The sequence below is a fragment of the Drosophila albomicans genome, chromosome 3 (assembly GCF_009650485.2).
Source record: "Drosophila albomicans strain 15112-1751.03 chromosome 3, ASM965048v2, whole genome shotgun sequence".
Classification (NCBI taxonomy): domain Eukaryota; kingdom Metazoa; phylum Arthropoda; class Insecta; order Diptera; family Drosophilidae; genus Drosophila; species Drosophila albomicans.
The window spans coordinates 23,754,960-23,777,693 of NC_047629.2; the positions used below are offsets into that span (position 1 = coordinate 23,754,960).

Genomic DNA, 22,734 nt, shown 5'->3' on the forward strand with positions numbered 1-22,734 from the left:
CGAAAAACATTAAAATATACATATGTATTCATTAAGCTGAAAGGAGTTATAATTAAAATTTCAGTAAAGAAAAACAAGTAGTGTTTTTTTCTATCGTTTTTTACCTATATTATACTTTTTATTGCAGCTTAAATTTATAAATATTTACAATTATGAATGTCTAAAGTTAATTCCTAGCTATACTTTGTAAAATCACACATTTTTCATATCTCAATATGTGGCACACACAAATCTACATCTGTGTGGACCACAGAGTGGCACGGGGAATGCTGCAGTAACAGATTCACACTGTATGCATTTGGGATCACTTTTGCTAATGCTACGCTGGAATTTGTGCAGCTCGCGACGTGGATGGCGCCGATTCCAAGGCACTGGGACTTACAACAATGCTGCTTGGATTCGGATCAGTCTCGGAGTACGGGGGTGCAGGCAAAGCGACAATGCCAATGGGTCCCGTTTCCACAACTGGTGACGTTGGTACGGAAGGAGAAGCAGCAGCAGCCGCTGTCGGCGTTGTTAGATTGCACATGCGCATAACTTCATCATAACTGGGCAGATCCTTCTCATCCTTCTCCAACTGCTCGCGGATTCGTGCAGCTTCCTGGCTGTTTGGTTCAATAAAGAATATATCCCCATATCGGTTATTCTGTCGCCCCAGCTCAATATTGTTCTGACGGTCTGAAAAGAGGAATACAAAAAGAAGTCCGTAATTACTAAAATGTATGCAAAATACGTTATTTTGATGTTAACAGATTTAGAGTACCGAGCCGGAGGCGTTGACGTTGTCTTTGCCGATTCAGCACCATGGTATTGTGCATGCGCATTGCCAGCTATTGAAACAAAATAAATTATTATTGTGATAATGCCATGACGACAAATCCCCAGACGAGTAATCACTGTATAATTACGTATATCAGCTGGCTTATAACCAATATGCCAAACAGGAAGCCCAAAGCCACAATCAAATTGGTTGTCAAAGTCATATTGCGATTTAGAGAACTGAACTTCGTCGATACAATTGCCTTTGTGCTAAAAAAAACTGTTTTTCATCTAATAATAATAATACGAAACTTGATGGTGTGCCGACTGCTTCACAATTCAGTGATTAGATAAACCAACCAACCAACCCCTGACACCCCCACAACATTTGGCACACGTTACTATACCATTTGAATTACGATTTCGATGACGATGTTGGTATCGATATCGATTGTGTTGCCGGTGGCAGCGCGATGGACACAGTTTTGCTAGCGTTCGGCTCTCGATGCGCACATAAAAACAAATGACCGGCAGAAAGCAGAAAAATAAGATAACTAGCGCCATATAGATGAGCACATGGATGGCGTATTCAGTGCCGAAACTCATGATGAATTCGATTGCACCTGGAAACTGGATTCGAAGTGCAGAAAGAAGTCGGCGCACATTTTCAGAGACGCCCGCAACATGCAACCGACCGTGGGACACTAATCGAAGAGAGCCTATATGTACAATAATACTTTGAAATGGAGGACTACAAATGTGGGACTACGTAGGCAGTGTGGATGTAGTATATGCTGGCACTTGTTTCGCTTTGGAGCGATAAGATTATGTTTGTATGTGTATATAGCCCCACGCAATACTCATACGATAAACGAAGTTGCTAAACTAAATTCACACACAGACCCGTATAATACGAGTACAAGTCGATTTTTATGGCGGCTCAATGATTCCGTTAGTTTGATAACTTTAAAGCCCAGCAGCAGTTGAGAGAGTACTCAACTTTGGGAAAGCTTTCACGCACACACACACTTACACTGACGTCTACGAGCGGTGGGCGCATGCGGCGCAGGACAACAACATCGTATAATCCATATAATCAAGCACTATCGAAAGGGAAACAATAATGTAACTACTAAACACATAATACACATTAAAAAGTCCATTCGAATGTTTACCTGCAATACTATATAAGCTAAAAAGCCAATGATTAGCAATAATATAAAGTAAAATGCGGCACCGACTTCCATATTGCCTCAGGTTCTGGCAAAGACTAACTCAAGTAAGCTTATCAAAAAGCTTAATTAGCCCAGGCACCAGCGGACCTTATCAGACGCACTTCAAGCCATATGATGATGTCTAAGCACTCTAACCAATTGTCAAGATATATAGACATGCATATCTATGGTACATACCGCGAGATCGTTGCACTCGAGTGTTCCGCGTCCGATTCTGGGGGTCGCGGTTCTTGTCACAGCACTTGAATATTAAAATCCAAACCAAGTACTAAGAAATTGTTGAAAAAACATCAGGATGATCAAAATTGAACGATCAATAAAACGAAGCTAACAAATTACCTGAAGCAGCATGTAAACAACTGGCATTGCAATTATTATAATAAAGAAAAATATGAAATATGTGGCAAGAAAGTGCATCTTGAAACTAGACAGGAGAGTGAAGATGCGTTTGGCTTGAAACGTCGTGCAGAACTACGGCTAAAAACAAGGTGAGCAGTGAATCAGAATCAATCTTATCAACCGTACAATGGCTGCAATTAGCCATCGAAATTGGCCAAGTTTTAAACCGACAACCTGCTTATCGAACACCAAAAACAATCGCGTCGATTAGATTACGACCATATGCAGTAGGCAGTTTATATTGTACAATTATCCTTATAGGCAAATGATGCACATACCTTCCTCGGGTCGCCACATTTCGCAGCAGAGCCAGGCAGTGCAACGCAATAAGCAACAGCATAATGCAAAGGCCAGAAACAAAAGGAAAACACCGGAAAATATTGTAATAACACTCATATTGGCAAGCTTATTAAATTCAATTCGATTTCTCAATGTCAATTACTCAATGTCAGACTCGATCGTATGTAGTTCGGTAGCAAACTGTTCGAATATTTAGATTGTGCGATTTTGGAGTTATGTACACACATTCATATTCGTATTACTTATCAGCTTAGCCAATTCTCGCCAGCACAAGTGCGATTTTCCTGGTCAGGTGGATTCCTTCCTCATGCCGAGTGCCCCGAGTGCGAAGAGTACACGGTGCACACATAGAGCACAACGAGCGAACCAAGTGCGATATGGCCGCACAGTGAGTGCGAGGTGATAAGATAAGATTTGCATCATATTTTTTTTTGCTGTGTACAGGCGTGTTGAAATGTGGAGCGTATTTAGTCAGAGGCGACAGGAGTATCACGGAAAAAAATATATATTTCAGACATTCATAAATAAAAAAGTGCTCATAAAAAATGGTATGAAGAAACTCGACGAACAACGCAAAGTTGAAAGAAGCTTGCGCTCGAGCCAAGTGCGGAAGCATTCAACACAATTGCAAATTAATTCAGTGTGTGAATAAATACTCGAGAGCATAATGTGAGCCACGAGCTCGTTAATTAGTTGCACAACGCAATCTATTACTAACTTGGCCTAAACGAGCTACTTAAGCGACCCGGTTGGAAAACAATTACACCACAAACACTGGCGGGAAAACATTTTTCACATGTTCAACAAATTGTTAACTTGTTTCCCAAATTTCATTGCCAAAGTCGAAGTTTCCCTAAACAAAGATTTGCGCAGTGTCTGAAAAGAGCGTTCCAATTCCAACCGAATTAGGTCAATTTTTTGATGAAAATATATATATTAGATAAATCTTTGGGACTTTCCGTTCCACTTTAAGCTTCAGTAGCGCATTCCATTTTTTTTTTTAATTAAGTATCTGATTGCTTAAGTGTGCCTTTTTGCTGCTTTGTAATAAACGTTCTAATTCCATTTCATTTAAGCAGTTGAACAAACTTGGTTTTAATATTCCACTCGAGATATCACTTTAATTTTTTTCTGTGTAAATTACTTTGTAAAATTATATCAAGCTTTTTGTTGTCCTCAAGAGTAACAAACTCTTTAAGAATTGCTTGAAGTGTTTCATATTCTTTGTAATTAAGTAGTATACAAGTATACTTTGGGCTCACAAAATGTAATTGTTGTTACATTATCTAATTCAATTCGATGCACTTTTATTGCAATATAATATTTTAAGTGCTTGTGTCACTCATGACGTAATTGTGTTGAAGAATGGCAATAAATATTTCACTTTTTTTCATTTCACAAAGGTCACTCCGTGTTCCAGTTCCATTTTACTTAGTATACATGCTTATTTACAGCTTTATTTATATTCCGACAATCGTATTGCTTCGTGCAGATTATTTTCCAGTAAGCACATACGCAATTTCTTGCGCGTTTCAATTCCGTTTGATTTCAGGCAATAAAACACTCCCCATATCTTAACTTTAAAGTTCAGCATAAGGGGTTATTGTTATCATATCGAGCACTCTTTCTGACTGACTGGCAGAACAGATAAGTTTTAATGAATGGTGGTTGGACGCAGTTTTCAGTCGCTTGCTGACAGTTTTCAGCTCTCACCTGGGATTGATTCCTCAGACGCACCTGATGGATCAATACGTATTTGTCTAAGTACGCGAGGCTGATCACGTCGTGACATTGGAATAGTGGGTGGATCGACATGGGATTTCTGCATGGCGCAAACACAACACAACTGTGAAATTCAAGAAATAAGGAAAATAAATGTGCACTAGCTCATTGCGAAATGGGAAACTTACGCGCACTAAAATACAGACGATTACAAGTAGAATGAAATACACGATATAAAGACTGACATCGACGGGCATTTCGAGAGTTCGAGAATCGTTATTTGTTTTTTGGAAGGTTCCGAATTTGGAGTTCGCCACTCACAAGACACTTTCGACAAATGACAAATACGAATTGAACGCTTCGTTTAGCGATAAATAAAACTTGGTCTTATCTAAAATGGTGATTAGTTCTATATGTTATATATACATATATAGCATATTTGTATTTTGTCACAATTATCGAGGGAATTTTTAATGAGAATTGTAAAGCACTAAAGTTGGACTATAAAAACTCTCTATATCAAATGAAATCCAAGCCCATACGCACCCGTCGAGTTAGAGGCCCGCCCGTCATCGGCGCTGTAATCCTCCGAGTTATTGTTGCGAATACTTTTGACACACAGCTATCAATAGAATTAAAGCGACAATCAGAGCACCGTAGGTTGATGTAAATCATTTGAGCAACTTACGAATGTCAACAATAGAATCAATATGAATATATAGAATAGATCGGTCAGGTACATTACAAAGAATTATTTATTGCGGAAGAGCTGAGTTAGGTTCGTGCGAACCGTTTGAAGTACAAGAACTAACGTGTGAAATTGCAGAAACTCTGAGGGAATAGCTGTTTTACTTTGTTGACATGCTGTTTGTATTGTATTATTATTATTATTATTATTATGAGTGCAATCATTAAGGGGGGTTATCTTATCGCTTAAGCTTTATAACTAGCTGTGCGATATTATTAGAATCATTACAGTTATAGATGGGAAAATTAATCTTACCCTCAAGTGCTAGACGCAACATCATTTCGCGTCGCAGCAAGACATGCCTGTTCCACACCTCCAATTTCATTTTGATAATCAGATAGCACTCCTTGAGAAATCAATAAATCAAATTGAAATGGGAGTGTCCCACAATAAAGCCTAGGCTTACCCGAAAAATTAGCACGAGAGCGATCCCTATGAGAATGCCACAGAACCAAAATTCCGTGTACATTTGATCGAAATCCCTTTCACAATTTAGTAAATAGACAATCAAGTTAGAAATTTAAAAAAGTCGAAAATAAATCACATTTTGACTTGTTAAACTAAAACAACTTAGCTCACCCATTTCAGCTCGATCTTTGCTGCAAAGTTGCCAATATCGAAACGGTCCCAAATAAGTCTTGAGTAAGATAAAATAACAATAAGTTGGGAATGGAAGGAAGGTATATTTGCTGCCAACAACTTACCCTTAAAAGGATGGAGAATATGATTATAAATGATATAAAATAATACCACTCCATAAGTTCCATAATCTTAACGAAAGAAAACACAAGCGGACAGTTGAGAAGACAACAAGCGAATGTAAATGAGATCGGAACTTTAGCGACCCATCTTTGCTATCAACGACTAAGATAAGAACAGCGATTACGCTTTTACTGCAGTTTATTTAAGGAGTCTATTTTTAAATGATATCTCAGTTGATCTTACCATGCAAATATCCCACTCGATCTACCCTCATCAACGGGAGACGACCTTGCATTGTACGAGCATTTGCCTCGATAAATGTTCTTACAACTACCTTCGGAAAATTAAGAATTTGATTTTAGTTAAATTACTTGTAACTGATAAAAACTAAAGCTCACCCAAATGAGAATCAGTGTCAATAGCGCGAGAGTCGACATAAGAACCCAATCCTGCTCAGCCATTGCTTTACAAAGAATAATTGTTACACTACAACGACTGTCAGATTATTATCATTGGGTTGACTACTCTGATTTAATCTGCACCATTCTTTTTATAAGCTGATGACTCTTCGGAATTAAAAAGCTTTCCTATCTTATCGGGTAATTGAAATTATATTCCAACTGTAAGAAAATCAACCGAGGGAAGCTAATGGAAAGTGATAATCATTTGTGCTAACATCAAGTGTTATCCAGACTTCCGTGCACTTATCTTAAAAGCTTACCGTCGGTTTCAGTAGTGCTCCCTGAATTATATGTACCATTACCACTAGCATTAGTAGTATGAGCTCGTTGTTCTCGCTCACGTCTGCGGTTCTTCCCCTTGGCATAAGCTTTGACGACAACCTTTTCAAAAATATGCATTCAATAAGGAAAAGTCTTCTATATTTCACACAATTATTGCTCACCCATACTACAAATATTATGATTAATAGCAAAAGGTAAAAAGCGTTGAAATATTCATTCGCCATTGCCATAGGAAATTCAATCAAAAGCGCACAAAATCAACGAGCAGCGTTGACAACTTTATGAAGACTGCGTGATTGGCGAGTTGGGATCTATCATTTGTTTGTTTGTTTTATCTATGATTTTGTTTTGTGTCGATGTATAGAAAGAAAGCTTTGTTATCTAATCTCAATTTTTTCATTTTGCGAAAGGTGGTCAATCAATTTTCTATGATGTATGATATTAACGCATGTGGAAACCGTGGAACAGGCGTGAACAAAACTCAATGAATCAATGGACCAAAAGATAGATAATCGGAATGATTTACTTTGCTTATCTGAGGATCAATAAAGCTTACCATTGGAGTTATTGGTGACGTTTCGACGACGACGTTCGGGTCGCTCATTCTCTTCATTTAACCGAGCAGTTGTGTAGGCTTTGAACAAACACTTTAGCAATGGGGAATTACACGCTTTAATAATTTCACAATTTATTGAAACATTATTGAGCTTACCCAAATGAGTCCTATTCCTATTAAAATAAATACTGAAACAACTTGCCAAGCATCCTCCATTGCAATTGAATAGAACAAGAACTCCTTAACTTAATTCAAGAAAATTCCAGAGAAGTATCGACAAATTGCGTTGACAACTTTATAAAGACTGTTGGAATCGGTTTTTATGATCTAACACTTGGTTTCATTATCTGCGCCGATGTTATCTAATCGACAGCCATTTGTGGTCAATTAATAGCCAAAGCCGTCTTATCGTCGATTGAACCAAGATGGGCAAACTTAATGGGGATAACTTACTTCAGATAATCGAGAGTAACTTAAAGCCTGGGTTATAATGATATCATACGTTATTGAAAGTAAGCAACAATAAATAAATATTAAAATTGTAAATTATTTAACAAGCTATTAGTTGAGTTATTTAACTTCCGTAAGTATTTTATATAGTGAAAATCAAATCCCACTCCCATTGTTTCTTTTCTGATTCATCGACTTATCTGTAAATCTTACCGGCTATATTTCTGCGACGTAGGCGAGAGCTCAAGTGTTGTTCATCAAAAAGTTCAGCGTCTAAGTCAGAGCAACCTTTATCCAAACACTTGGATTATACAAATTTGATTAATTCAATATATTCAGAGTGCATGAACTGCATAACTTACTCTAAAGAAAAGGCAGAATAGTATTATAAAGAGAATAACAATAGTGACAGCGGTGCCAAAATTCTCAAACATTTTGAGGCGATAAAAGAAGAAATAACGACAAACTACATAGACAACCTAATGCCGACTAACTAGTCTAATAGCTAGCAAAAAGTTATCTCTTCGCTATCTAAAGTCTGTCATACATCTTATCTAATCGTATCTCTATTTATCCCTTACTCATATAAGAGTTGAATATAATCAACTTACCACTTTGTTGCCTCGATGGATTGTTGGAAATGTGCGCCAAATACTTTTGAAAATAGAAATGTTTAATTATAAGCTGTGAATTTCATCGGCAGTTTTTTTTCTCCACTTACTATACAACTTGCGAAACATATGGAAACTACAATCAACGCAGGACCAAGTATTGCGACAATCATTGTGGGATATTCAATAGATCGTGAAAATAAATTTAATGGAATAAACGCCTTCAGTTCTCGGCGGCAAACAAATTCGACTAAACCCCAAAAGTTTGATAATGGGCTTTTGTGCAAGGTATAATCGCAATTAATGTAGAATCTTATCAATACAATAGAAGTTTTATTTTATTCACTGTGAATGGGCGCTACTCTAATTAGCCACTTCAAGTTCTAGTATTTAGATTTGCTACTATCTCTAAACAGGGTATCTTTTAGTCGTGAATCAGCATCTCAAACGTGATTCACTCAATTGATTTATTTATTCTTTTCACTCGCACTCAGGATTTGGTAGTTTTAATCTTCGCAATTATTTGTACTTTACTTCACTCAATTAGCTTTATTTTTTCACACTCACTCAAAGGACTTGAAATTTCTTATCAGCACACTTAATTTTGAAATTGTTAACTTAAAGCATTAATTGTTGTTTTTTATGCCAATAATTAAATTGGCTAATTAAAGTGATTTCATTTTTTCTTGTTCACCCAGCTGAACAATTTTATATTGACGTGTTAAGTCCATTTAAAATCTTTTGTGAGAACCATTAATATTATTTAAACAACAAAAAATTAATATGAGTTATTTCAAGTCACAATTAAAAATTGCCATTTTAAATGTGAAGCATTAAAAAAGTGATTTAATTTGGACTTACTATTAGTTCTACGCCGAGTTGCGCTGGTAATGGCTAAGGTTAAGATCTGCAAGAATAAATTAAATAATATATATTTAAATGAAAATTATTAAATAACTTAGTGAATACCTTTGCGAAGACGATGAATGCAAGCACGAGTAAAGCTATGCATATATATAGACCAATTGCCATGTTTGGTGGCCACCAGGTCACCACCACCGATCCTTTCCAGCGGCAATTAGTAATCGAACTGAACTGAAACGTCTTCCGACGAGTGTAAATTAAAAATAGAAACAATTTTTATATACGGAAACAAAACGAAAACAAATAATGGAAAAGGTAAATGCGATAAGCGAGCTGCCACACAGCACACACATTTGTATTATATTTTTGTCACTTTAATCGTACAATTGAGTGTCTTATCGGTTAAATTACTTATAACGAAATCCCCATCTCTGACAGCCCTAATTATTGAAGGGAGTTTTTAATTAAACGCAACTCAGTTGTACAATTGAAATAATCACCGCAAAAGGTCACTTGACAACAACAACACGAAAACTGAACTTAACTTCAAGTTCAACAGCAACAAAAGCTCAAGAAAAAAAAAAGAAGAAAAATGATAAACAAAACTGACCCATTTAATAAGGCAAAAAAGCAATTACAGTGAGCTGCATAAATAATTATGGGGCAGCTACAAAACTGAACTTGCTGAAATGGTAACACAGGCATGATAAATACACCAAACTGAAAATAATAATACTCTGGGAGTTTTGGGAGAGGCTTCAATTAGAGGGCAGCAGCACCGAACTGCGAACTGCGCCCCCAACAAAAACAAAAACGAAACAATGGAATTTGTAACGAAATGCGAATTTCTTGCATTTGCTTACAAATCGTCAATGGAACGCATAGATTTATAGACACAGAGACAGACGAACGCCTTGAACTGAGATGGAATTAATTAGAGCGAATAGCGAGCACTGAGCTCAGCATTTCTTTTGTTGGCCGCACACCAATTGGCAACACCTCACAATCTGCCGTTAAGCAGCGAGCCATGCCCAATCTCTGGAGGTGATACTCTCGTCTTGGTCTATGTCTCTATCTCGGTCTCGGGCCATTCACAAAACACCTTAGAGCATTACACAGCAGATCACAGATCGGCGACAAACGGCACGCTTCACGCACCCGACAACAAATCAGCAACTCAACAAACCGTTCAACAATGTGTAGCGTAGTAAAGCAACTCTTTTGGCGTTGCAATTGATTTCAGATTACACAACATTATAGTGTGTGAATGATTGCTTGTATCGGAGCGTGATATTAATTGCAAGACTGAAAATAGAGGTTGAGTTAATTATGGAAATTTTGAGAAATTAAAAGAATCATTTATTTCATTATTAAATAAAATACAGTAAAGTTGATGGAGTCTTCTACAAAACTTTGTGCAATAAGGAAATTGATAAGAGATACTTCTGCAGACGTGTTTTACTAAATTAAATTAAAAAGTATTGAAAGCTTTAATATGAAAAGTAATGCAGTTCATTTTGTCTCTAAATAAAGAGATGACAATTCCATATTTATTAAAATAAGAAATAACCAATTCTCAAGTTAAGAATCACATTATTATAAGAGATGATGTTAAGGCGACAACAATATTTTTGATATTTACAATAAGGAGCTGATAGAAGAGAAGACATGGTAAGGAATGACGACTATACCAAGGTTTATTCTAAATTACAGGCTAAAGAAATTAAATAATAAATGTTATCCAAGCAGTAAGAAGACAGTTTATCTGGTGTTTTAGAAGTTTTGTTGAATGAATAAAAATCTAAATCTTTTCTTAGAGATGATAACTACACTAATTTTTAGTCAATTAAAGCTCATTAGTTTTAAAAGACGTTCATATATGAAATGAACGGTAATTCATCAAATTAGTAAATTTCAAGAAATGCAGCTAACACAAAATACTGCGGCTGTATTCATAGCTTCTTAGATCATAGCTTAATTACATCCATTTTAAAAGTAAAATGAAAGATAATGTCTGTGACAGTTATCAACTAGACAAAATTATTTTTGTTTACAGCTCTTTGCTTAAAACTCAACTCACTTCCTTCCGCTCCAACTAATCATTAAGCGTATGCTGTGCGAGCTGTGCTCATGGTGAAACATTTGATTTGCATTTCTTTGTGGGTATCAACTCCCCCTTTACCTTGCCTCTCGTATACAAAAGACTAGCCAGCCCCCTTCAATGTCAAGTTCAAGTCATTTCCGTAAGCCCAAATATTGCACTGATTTTCATAGTCGAACGCGAAATCTTGATAGCACTTAAATGACTCTTGGAAAAAGAACAAAACCGAGCAGCATGCTAGACTTGTGGTTACCTATCAAAAGAAAACTCCGTTGTGAATTATTTTACTTCCTTCTCATGCTTAAGCAAGTCATGCCCGACTGTAAACACGCCATGCTTCGAGGGTATCGTAAAAAAAAACTTACAAATCATGCGGCTCACAAGTTCCGGCTGTTTGTTTTTTATGGTCTTTAGGTTTCTGAGCATTGTTCAGCAAATGTGAAATGAAAATCCCCAGTGGGTGTGCTGTCAGTTAGAAGTACGATCGTATTTAATTATCAAACATTCGAATCAAGCGCCGAGAGATGGACAGACTACCCGAGAGAGAGACGGACACACACCCAGGTAACGAAATTGGACAGAAATTACTTAATCTAATGCCTAACTACGAGCACGTATGAGAGCCGCCGCTAATTTAATGAGCTGACAGCGCCCAGAATCTCCACAATTTGCTGCAGAGTTAAGAGTTAATATAATCAATTTCAATTCGCCACTCATCGAGTCAAACCTTGAACTTCCCCAAACAACTAATTAGAACGTTCACAGATCCCAACTCGCTGAATACTGCGCTCAGACTTTCGCTTTTTATGCCATAATACACTACAGAGCTTGGGAAAATAAACAACAACAGCAGCAACAACAATAATCAAATAACGGAAACAACAAAAACAAGCAATTAAATCATAATCGTAATTCTTGTGAAATACTCTCGAATCTACGTAGTTTGTATATATCTGCTATATATATATTATATATAGTACCTGGCCCAGGCCCATCAAAAGGAAAGGGGCTCTGTCGAATGATATAACATTTACGCATTGCTTTTGACTTTGTCTCTGCCTCTGTGAGCCAACTGGAGCATTAAGGCTAATTAGTTTATAGACAAAAAACACTCTCTCAACCTTTCTCACTCTCTATCTTTCGCTATCTCTGTTTATTTTATAGTATTTCTTTGAGTGTGAACAATCTTTTAATGGGTAAACATTGTTAAATGTTTTATTTCTGTTTTTGTTTTTTTTTTCTTGTTTTTTGTTAATTCATTACAATAAAATTGTACGTGTGTTGGCAATCATTCTCGAATGTCAATTATAAAGCGCTTTTAACTTGAAAATCGAATTGTTAATCTATAAACGTATGTAAAATAAGTAAAGCTGATGATTACTGCAAACGGTTATCTCTTGTGATCATAAAGTTATTACTCCAATTAGTTGTTAGTTTTGCAATTCGAATTGTTGCCAAACTGCAAACTGATTTTGCGCAGATAACAAACATTCCAATTAAATTGGATGTTACAGAAATTACGAGAATTATAAAGGTAAGCAACAATTCCTTGACATTGTTGTAAGAGCATTTGAATTTCGTTTTTGTCTTTTTGGGGTTTTTTTGTTTTGTTTTTGCGTCGTTATGGCCATAATTTCGAATTGAACCTGACCGTCTGAGGCAGCTGAACACAGTTATGAGGCAAGCGCAGTCACTGTGTGACAATCAGCAACAACTTCCTCAAAAAAAAAAAAAAAAAAAAGCCGCCACACCGTTTAGTCCAGGCTGTTGATGTTGCCACAATGCATCATTGTGTTTTGCAGTACTTACAATCCGCAGTGTAATGGATAAATTTTTGTTTTTATGACTGTCATTAAAACCATTTTGCCTTGCAGCCAAACAGCAAATGCGAATGGAAATATCCGCGCATGAATCAAGAGTTCAATTTTGCAGTTGGCAATTTACAGTTTTCAGTATTCAGTTTTGAATTTGTAAGTTTTGTCAATGCATTCAAATGACTTTTGGCAGTTGAATGCGAGCATGTTATTTATTAATTATGCAAAACCCAAACCAAAAAAAACAATCTGGGAACTATTTTGATTGGCTTGGTGCAATTACAATTTGCTGATTCAACTTGTGCATTCGGAATTTTGATGCGGTTGCCGCCCTGCGAATCAACACGACTCAACTCAACATCGGGCCAAGCAACTTTTGTTTTCAAATTGGATAAAAATACAAAATATATAATATAATAAAATAAAAAATGCAATGAAAAGAAAAGCTAGCAAATTATGTGAACTTGTTATATCACCTGGCCGACAAGCTTAGCTCAGCTCAGCTCAGCTGCTCGAGTCAAAGCCAAAACTAACGTGGCTTCAAACACTTTTCGAAAAAGCAGCAGCAGCAACAAGTGCACTTTCTTTGCGTTACGCTTCTTTGCATAGCCTCGTGCATTGCCAAATCGTTTACATCTACATCTACATCTACATCTAACTCAAACTCTATCTGCAACTGCAAAAGTATCTGCAGCTGCAGCTGTATCTGTATCTACATCTGTAGTTGTATCTTGCTGCGGTCAGTGTCCATGTCTAGACATTGAACGCAAATGAAATGCTTCAATGCTGCTGCTGCAGCGGCTGCTGCTGTTTGTTGCTTGCTGCCCAAACATTTTCAGCTTGTTGCAACTGCAACTACGATTTTTTTTGGAGGCAAGTGCAGCGCCAAAAGTTCAACAGACGCAGCTGACGCTCCCCTCCCTCTCTCTCTCTCTATCTCTCTTGAGACGTTGCTGCATTGTAAATTAATTCATATTAGCAAAACAAATGCGATGCTCCCTCTCTATAGTGTGTGTGCGTGTGCATCTACACCCATACCCATGCTATGTGTGTGTGTATTTTTTAGCTTTTAGCATTTCATTGGCGTTGAGTTTGAGTTGTTGTGCAGGTTTCGCGGTCTGTGGGAGCATCGCTGTAAAAAACCGGCGCAAATTATATGCAAAACTAAAATAAAAATAACAATTACAACAACAACAAGTCAAACAGCAAACACAACAACAATATGCAAATGCAACTATATATACCAAGTAGTATATATATAAAAGTCGCGTCTCGTCGCATCGCATCTCATCGCCGCCTGAAGGCTGAGAAAATCAACAGCTCAAAATGTTAATTACGAGAATATCTACTTAAAACTGGCCAAAGCGATTGCACTCATAGTGACACTACACATAAACTATCTGATGGATGCAAATGGCGCTGGAAATCGCCGCATAACTTTGCCAAAAAATCTACATGCTCTTGGCCCACATGACGTATGAGTTATATTCTGCTCAGTTTAGTTTCAATTGCTTCCTATCAAATAAATCTGTCTGTGCAGCAGTAAGTGTTGGCGAATGATTCATAGAGTTCAAACTGAGACTAGATAGTGCAGCAGTCAGGTTGCAACTGATAATTCGGAAGTCAAGAAAAGAAAAAAAAAATAAATTTAAATAACTTTGAGATTTATTCTACACTTATAAAACTATATAACTATAACAGATAAGTGAGTTTACTTACGCAGAGAGAAAAATGCCTTTTAAAAAGAAGGTAAAATCTAGCAGTCTAATAATTAGATGAGCTTAAAGTTTGAAGTTCACACAAAAATTCCTAAGATATTAATAGGCAAAAATGAGAATAGAAAATGAATAAGAAGTTCAGGGTTATGCATCATTTACTATTTATTTAAATTATTAGCTGTCAGCACTAGGAATCATACACATAAGAAATAAATGATAATAATAATATTACAAATAAAAAATTGAAGTAATGTTATGTTTTAAGCTTAATTTAAAATGGACAGTCTTGTATTACTATTAACCTAAACTATCGAAATTGTATTGTTAAATTTTCTTGTGCATTATTATCTGACCAAAGTGCATTATATATGTATATCTGTTGGCGATTATAAAAAATCCTACGCTTAGTGCGATATGTTTAAGATAGGCAAATAAGAAACTACGTTTTAAATGAGGTTATTTAGAGATGTGCATCAAAGAAGAAGCTGCGTTTCGAATGTAATGTTAGACGCAAATAAAGAGATAAAAAGATATACAGACAACCCAAGAATAAATTGCTTCAACAGCAGCAGAACATTTGCACTTTGCAGTCGATTATATTTTTCTTGTATTATTACAAATCTTAAAATGCAATTACGTATAATTTAAGATTACAGAAAATTCTGTCTTCTGTCTTCCACAATTATTACTACCAATAAATAGATGTACGTTAAATTCATATTTTTACTATTGAAGTTATTAGTAATATTTCTGTCATTTCCCACAGTTCACATCGTTATTTGTTAAATTCATATTTAAATCAATTATTAATAACGACGACAACAACAATACAATAAAAACGCTCAAAGAGTTTTGAGCCGAACGATGTCAGACAGCACTTGGAGCTTAGTTTGAGTGCGGGTTAAGAGCGTGGCCAAAGAGAAACGAAGCAGCAACAACAGAAACAACCAAGCCCAGTTAACTTGCCACTTGCCACTCGCCACTCAAAAACAAACTCTTCGACTGTGAATTGTGAGCGTCAAAAAGGTAAACGGCAACGGAAAACGACTCTGTGGCTTTGGTATAAAACATAAACACGCTAAAGAAAGTCATTCATTTAGTTGTTTGAGCTGACGCGAACCGTTAGTCCGCTAGAGCCCAGAGTAGTAGCATTAGTGGCATTTAAAAAAAAAAAACAAAGTGTCCAGAGGAAGGCAGAGTTTTCCTCAATTTTCAATAAGTGTGCAACAATCGAATCAAAGACAAAACTTTAAAACGTAAAAACGACAATTGTGTGTGTGTTCTTTTGTGTGCGTTCAAAAGCCGAGACCAATTCAATTGGATATACACAATCAACTATATATATATCGATATATTCAGGAGCAGCAGCTGATTAATAGGCTGCAATCAAGCACAAAATGCAGTAAGTCACAGACGTAAAATGAATCATCCAGTTGCAGTTACAATAACAATTCGTGCAGCCGCCAGTTAATAATTAAACGTTTTGTATTCTTGTCTATGAAAAAGGGGAGAGGATGTTGGGCAGCGGGGGGATCAGGGGACAGCAGCAGCAGCAGGAGGTGGGGCAATGCCTCTGGGCTTCAGATTTGTGTCGCTTGGCAACCACAAAAGATTCTTTACGAACATTTCAAAACGTCGTCGGCCCCATACGTAACTGTAACTGCCGCGACTTTTAGTTGGCGTGTCTGCCAGCTACCTAACTGTGTGTGTGTTCGTGTGTGTATGTATCTGTGTGAGTGTGTGTGCTTGTGTTGGCGTGGGAGTTTTGCTTTTGTTTGTTTGTCTGCTGCCAATGCTGCTGAGGCTGCCTGTGGCGCTTCAAGCTGAATCTTTTGGACCGCTTTTGGTTGCCTTGGCTTATTACCTAATCGCATTGTCTGAATGTGCGCAAAAAGAAAAAAAGGCGAATGACGACGACGGTAACTAAGTAAAGCGCTTGGAAAATGCGCTCAATGCTACTTACGTTACGTGACGTATTTATGCTGTGGCAGCCTTTTTGTGTCAATCAATATTGTTGGCTGGCTTACAATTTTTGGGGTGTCCAGCTGAGCAGCCGAGAGCTGACTCATTGTCAGGCCATGGTCACTGCACTAAGTTGGGCAAACACAGAAAGAGATCGCAATCTGTCACATCACAAAATCAAATGAAAAAAATTGCAACATTTGTATGCACAAAAGTTATGACAATCCTTTCTAAAAGTAAAGGCGTATCAATTACCTTATATATCTTATATAATCCGTGGCAGCGATGGTAACTGCAATGAAATTGTATCGCACACACGACACGAGGCGTATACGCAATATTTCAACACGTCGCGTTTGAAATTACAGTTAGGCAGCTGCTACGCACAGCAATGTGCCCAAAGCACAAAGACAACGCCTCCCTCCGCTCTCTTGCTCTATCCCTCGGTTAAAAGACATGCCAAATCGTAGTTATGACGAATTAGATTGTTGTTACTGCTGTTTTTTTCTTTTTCGGGGTGTGTGTTTAGTGCAATTTATAAATTGCTCACCAGTTGACGCCCCATTTCAATTCGCTCCCACAGTCGAATCTCAAGCGAAGGTCACACGAAATTGTAACAACATTTTTTCAGTCGGTTTTTTTTTTTGGGTCCCGTGAAAAGAAAACGTTGCACATAAAATTCATTGCCACGCAATTATCCATCCAACGCCATCACATAATTCACATGGTTCCAAATTAACGAATCCCAGGCCATAGCCACAAACTGAAGTCCCACTAAATGCACGCCCATTAGCGTTGTTTAATTTCTTGTAATTGTAACAGTGCAATGTAATTTATTTTCGAGTTTTCTTTCTCGAGTTTTTTCGAGTTTGTTCGAGTTGGCGTTGCTAACGAGCGTGCGTATAATTAACCAATAAAAACCAAAAAATGCGAATGGAGAAAGAGATTTATTAATATGTAGTGCTCGTTGTACTCGACGTTAGTTTTACCCTCGTGCCAGTAATAGTTCAGGTGAAAACAAAAGACTTAGGCAACAAACTTGTAAGAGTGTTAAATAGCAGCTAATGGCAACAATAGCAAATGCTACGCTTAGCTGCTTCAACTAACCTAACTAGGCGTTAATATATTTCGATTATGCTATGCTCGCACATAACTGACAAATCGGCTGATTATAATAGCTTGAGATTAAAGACTTTGTGGGATGAAAGGACAATGGCAGCGTATTGAATGGATTAAAATTTCTTTTGTTCAATTTATTATTATACATTATATGTAAGATTAGCTTGAAAATGTTGTGCCACACTACTGCTACCAAAAGAGTTCATTATTTAAAGTGACAATAAAAGACTTAGGCAACGAACTTGGACATGAAATAGCAACGCATGAAATGCTGCGTTTGACTGAAGAACTTTTGTTAACTTTCGATAAAGATTTTTAATGAATCATTAATGCACCTATGTGTATTAATAAATCATTAATATGAAATGTTTTTTATACCTTTTTTTATTATTTTTCTTTTTTTATTCTTTTCAAAATTAATCAAAATGTTCGTAAATTGCTTCACTTTACTAGAGATAAATAAGTTGAGAAAAAATATTCTTTGAAAGCAGAAGACTTGGGTCAAAAACTTACGATAATAAATAGTCATCTACAACTTGTCATAAAAATCAGTAAATTATTTTAGATAAAAACAATTTACTTAAAGTATACAAATTAAATAAATTTGTTTCCCTATAGTTTAATGAACTAAAACAAAACCTACACTGAAAACAAAAGACTTAAAACTTATGACAGTAACTGCTCATCTAAAAACAACTTAGCATTGTGTTTATTTAGCTGCATAAAGTATTCTCTCGTAAGACACTCATAATGGGAAGTTTTACTGGGTTAGTTGTGCACTTCACTAAATATGGGTCTGTCTTCCATTTCATAAGGCTGCACAACAACTCTTATGTCATCCCCGCCTAACACACACAGCACACCCAACATTTAAGGAAATCAAAGCGAATGCAGCTTTTGCTCCAAAAAAACAAAAACTAAAAAAAAGCGAAATGAAAATGGAAAATGTAAGAAACGCTGTCATGAAATGAAAACGCACACAGATTTCACAGTCGGGTTTAGTGTGTAATGAAACCACTTTTCCTTCAGCTTGAGCTTAAGTGCACCAGTTTACAGCTGGAGAGACAAGGAGACAGGCGAGAGGCAGTTAGAGTCCCACATCCATTTCAGAGTCCAAAACAAAATCAACATCAACGCATCGCATCGCAATGTTTCTTGGCCATGTGATGTAATGTGGCTACAGCTGGTGACTGGACTACTAACATCAGACGGACAAGGAGACAGCTAGAGAGAAAGAGAGAGTGGTGAGGTGCACTGGGTGCTCCATTTATGGCAGGTAACCACTTTTGTGGCATGCAACGCATGATTATGTAGAGCACTAGGAAACATTTTTGTCGACTTGCCAGCTAACCCAATTCCAAATAAAATGAATTGATAGCTTTGGCTAATGACTTAACCAGTTGTCAGGTGGATGGCCTCGGGATTATGGATAGACGCAATCAAACAGTAGCCAAAACCAATCGACAAGTACTTTGCACTCACATCAAAGTTCAAAGGTGGCCACTAAAAATTTGCCAAAGGCCAGAAAGACAGACAAACAGTTGGACAGACAGGCTGACAAATTGCCAACAAGAATTGCTTAAATAAATCGCATAAGCACTTGGCTGTCATTGTTGAGTGTGGGGGCATTGTGGCCATTACATAAGCTTAAGCATTTGGTTTATTAACATGCCTTAATTAGCGCTGGCTTATAGCTATTGAATCACCATTAACAAGTGCCCACTGTCCCCTCCCCTTGCCAGCCCAAATACCATTTGTTTCTGCTCTGCACTTGAGTCGCTGTCTGACACATGCGATTGGCAACGAAAGTAAAAGTTTGACGCGGATTTGTTGTGCTCCAGCTGCCATTATGATTCGTAAACCCGTACATATAATATTGGTAACAGTTTTGCTTTCCACGTAAAGGCCGCAATTAAATGCAATTGTGGCACGTAACATTGGCCAAGCCGAGCCGAGTCGAGCGGAGCTGTTGATGATTGCCTCTGCCCGGTTACCAGACCGGGAACGTACGTTCAATTACATTACATATTCCTCTGCCTCCCTCCACCAATCACTCCCGCCTGTGCCAGTCGCATTCCATGGATGCGTATGTGCCGCGGTTGACATTCAGCCAACTGGCCAAGTCAACTGCTTGTTGTTGCTCCATGTGGTTTAACTAAATGGCGTTCAAATTGAACCCGCTGCAAGTGGCACATCTTCATTTTATACACTGCCTGTCAATGGGCATAGCAGCAGGGTAAACCAGTCCAATTATTTCCACACAGTTCCTAATACAGCATTTCCTACTCTCTTAAAACTCTACTCTACTACTGGTACTATTGTACCATTAACAGTATTACAGAATATTACCTTAATTTTATAATAATATTCACCGGCTTACAATATTTAATAACGAGAAAAAACTAATAATTTTTTCTAAAACTATATTTTTTTTAATTATAAATAAATTCCCTAACAGAGATCAGGACTCTTCGATTAACTGCATTCTGTTCTGAAGTTAATTGCCAAAAAGGTATTCATTACTGCATTCTCTACGCTTATACTTGCATTAAAATGTTTTTTTTTTTGCTAATTTCATAAAAGTTTATTTAATGAACCAAGTTCAATTCCGCATATTTGCATACTTAGTTTAATAACATAAAATGACTGATGCACTTAAAAGTACCAACAGTCCAAAAATGTACCCATCTAGTAACAAAAGTACCAAATATACCAGAAGTGTACAATAATTAATTGCGAGTGTTGAGCAATTCTCATAAGCGATACCTCGATAAACATTTCGATAACATAACACGTTTACCAAACTGTCAGTTATTTGAAATATGGAAGTGTAAGCGTATCTGTAAGTCGTTTATTTGCACAATCTTTTGGCACTGCGGTCGACTAACTGCACTTCTTAGCTGCATCTTGCAGTTCGCAAGTCTCAGCTTTGGGCTCGCAGTTCGCAGCTCCCAGCTGTGTCTCAGGCGTCTTGTTGTCGTTGCCTTATAACAAGTTTCTGGCCTGGTCTGGTCTTGCTCTTGCATAACTGTTGCTGGGCTGCTGTTGTTGTGGTTGTGTTGCCTTCTTTGGCTGCAATTTGGCGGCATCTTCAGTTATTGTTGTTGTGGTTAGCTTGCTATGCTGTTGTTGTTGTTGCTGGTGGTTGGCACAAAAGGTTCCCGCGCGTTTGGTGCATTGAAGTTGCCACAGCAAAGACAGCAGAAAAGTTTTCCCATATCATAAAGTCGCAACTTATTGACGGCATGACTTGGCTAATCTGATTGCTATTGCCAATTTTGCATTTTGCAGACGCAACCGACACTTAGCCCTAGTCTTCCTCCTGGCCATTGGTCTGTGCGCCGCCTGCGTTCATGCCGCCGCCACGGGAGCTCCCTCGGCCACGGCTACCACGGAGAAGCCCAAAGGCTTCTCGTCGCGTTCTCTGGACGTGAGCGCTGCCGGCGATCTAGACGATGACTTCGAGACGCAGGCACAAACACATCTGGCTTACAGACAGCAACTGCAGCAGCAGCAACAGCGACCGCAGTACGAATACAGCGAGGAGGACCAGGAGGAGGCACCACGACAGGTCTATCTCAATCGCAATGTGCAAAAGCAACAGCAGCAGCAGAGCAACTATTTGAAGAAGAAGCCCTCAAGTGAAGAGAGCGAGGAGGAAGAAGAAGAAGTCGAGGAACCCGATCGTCTGTCCACGCTGCTCAGCAAATCCTCGTTCACGTGCAACGAACGCAACTCTGGGTAAGCTAAACTTAAACTATCATCAGTTCATGAAACTAATTCACTTTCTCTGCTCGTGCAGTTACTATGCTGATGAATCGCTGAGCTGTGAGGTCTTCCACTATTGCCAGGAGAATCAGAAGCACTCGTGGATCTGCCCCGAGGGCTTCACTTTCCATCAGATCCACTTGATCTGCATGCCGCCATCGCACGATAACATCTGCAAGCAGTCCTCCAAGTATCATATTGTCAACGACTATCTCTACAAGCCCATCAATCTGCAGGAGCATCAAAGCAAGCCCAATGTCACGCTGCGTTATTCGGAGCGTTACTTCCCCGAGAACTACTACGAACACGAGCGCTACGATGACGAGGAGGAGGAACTGCCAGCTCCCCGACCACGCATTCAACACCAGCCACAACAGCAGCAGCAGCCACAACGTCAGCCCATCGCTTACCATCCGCAGCCACAGGCGCAGCCTCAACTGCAGCTGCAGTTGCAGCACCAGCCTCAGGTGCAGCGCGTACAATACCAGCCACAGTCTCAGGTGGTCACACAGATCCGTCACCAACAGCCACAGCCTACAACCATTGCCTATCGCAAGCCATTGCCAACAACAACGATTCAACCACAGATCCAGCCTCAGTTGCAATTACATCAGCTGCATCAGCAGCAAAGGCCACAGACATTGGCGCCCACTGTGACACCGGCGCCATATCGCTTCTTCACCGCCGCGCCACCTCAACTGCAGCATTTGCATCAGCAACAGCAGCAGCAGCATCAACAGCAGGTCTTCCGAACACCCGAGGAGATTAACATCTCGTTGCAGCAACGCCGGCCGCAAGTGTTTATAGCCACATCGACGCCACGCTACTACGAGGACGAGTATCTGTATGAGCGAAGGAAGTGAAGCGTTGTGAACGGGTCGTCGTCCAAGTCGCTAGCGCACTCATTGTAAACAGTCTTGTCGTTCCACGCCTTGTACATGCAACTACTCCCGGTTAACGGCTGAGAGAGATAGTTAACGTAGCTTTAAGCTGTGCCCATCTGTCACTACTATAAACACTTACACTTTATATAGTCCCAAAATTTAGCGCGAGTTTTGATGTACCTTATCTTGTAATATTTAATGTCCTGCTAGAAGAATCCGCCTTCTAACTCATATTTCGTTAATAAAGAAGCAACATATTAAGTTAATTCTCGCCTCCCT

At 38.3% G+C, this 22,734-nt stretch overlaps 2 protein-coding genes across 17 annotated transcripts; one reads left to right on the forward strand and one right to left on the reverse strand.

The window, feature by feature from the left end:
* Positions 1-77: 77 nt before the first annotated feature.
* LOC117570307 (uncharacterized) lies at positions 78-9,286 on the reverse strand. 16 transcript variants are annotated; one of them, XM_034251836.2, is made up of 3 exons: positions 6,770-6,858; positions 6,587-6,707; positions 78-678 (listed from the first exon to the last, which is right to left on the reverse strand). In XM_034251836.2, exons 1-3 carry the CDS (start codon positions 6,836-6,838, stop codon positions 320-322), a joined length of 549 nt encoding a protein of 182 aa, XP_034107727.1. In that variant the 5' UTR covers positions 6,839-6,858; the 3' UTR covers positions 78-319. The 16 variants fall into 16 exon arrangements, with proteins under 16 accessions (XP_034107727.1, XP_034107725.1, XP_034107726.1 ...); XM_034251834.2 differs by lacking the exons at positions 6,587-6,707; positions 6,770-6,858 and adding exons at positions 4,407-4,539; positions 4,604-4,709; XM_034251849.2 differs by lacking the exons at positions 6,587-6,707; positions 6,770-6,858 and adding exons at positions 9,087-9,132; positions 9,195-9,286 and having other exon boundaries at positions 79-678.
* A 6,538-nt stretch (positions 9,287-15,824) lies between these two features.
* Positions 15,825-22,721, forward strand: LOC117566913 (putative cyclin-dependent serine/threonine-protein kinase DDB_G0272797/DDB_G0274007). Its single transcript, XM_034246532.2, has 3 exons — positions 15,825-16,124; positions 21,095-21,544; positions 21,606-22,721. The coding sequence occupies exons 1-3, from the start codon at positions 16,120-16,122 to the stop codon at positions 22,432-22,434; spliced, it is 1,284 nt and encodes a 427-aa protein (XP_034102423.1). The 5' UTR covers positions 15,825-16,119; the 3' UTR covers positions 22,435-22,721.
* Positions 22,722-22,734: the final 13 nt, after the last annotated feature.

Coding starts and splice junctions, on each gene's coding strand:
- LOC117570307 (XM_034251834.2), bottom strand. CDS start 4,672: ATGCCCGTCGATGTCAGTCTTTATATCGTGTATTTCATTCTACTTGTA. Junction 4,540..4,603: donor TCGTCTGTATTTTAGTGCGC/GTAAGTTTCCCA, acceptor TGAATTTCACAG/TTGTGTTGTGTTTGCGCCAT. Junction 679..4,406: donor GTCTGAGGAATCAATCCCAG/GTGAGAGCTGAA, acceptor TCCTCTTTTCAG/ACCGTCAGAACAATATTGAG.
- LOC117566913 (XM_034246532.2), top strand. Junction 21,545..21,605: donor TGCAACGAACGCAACTCTGG/GTAAGCTAAACT, acceptor CTGCTCGTGCAG/TTACTATGCTGATGAATCGC.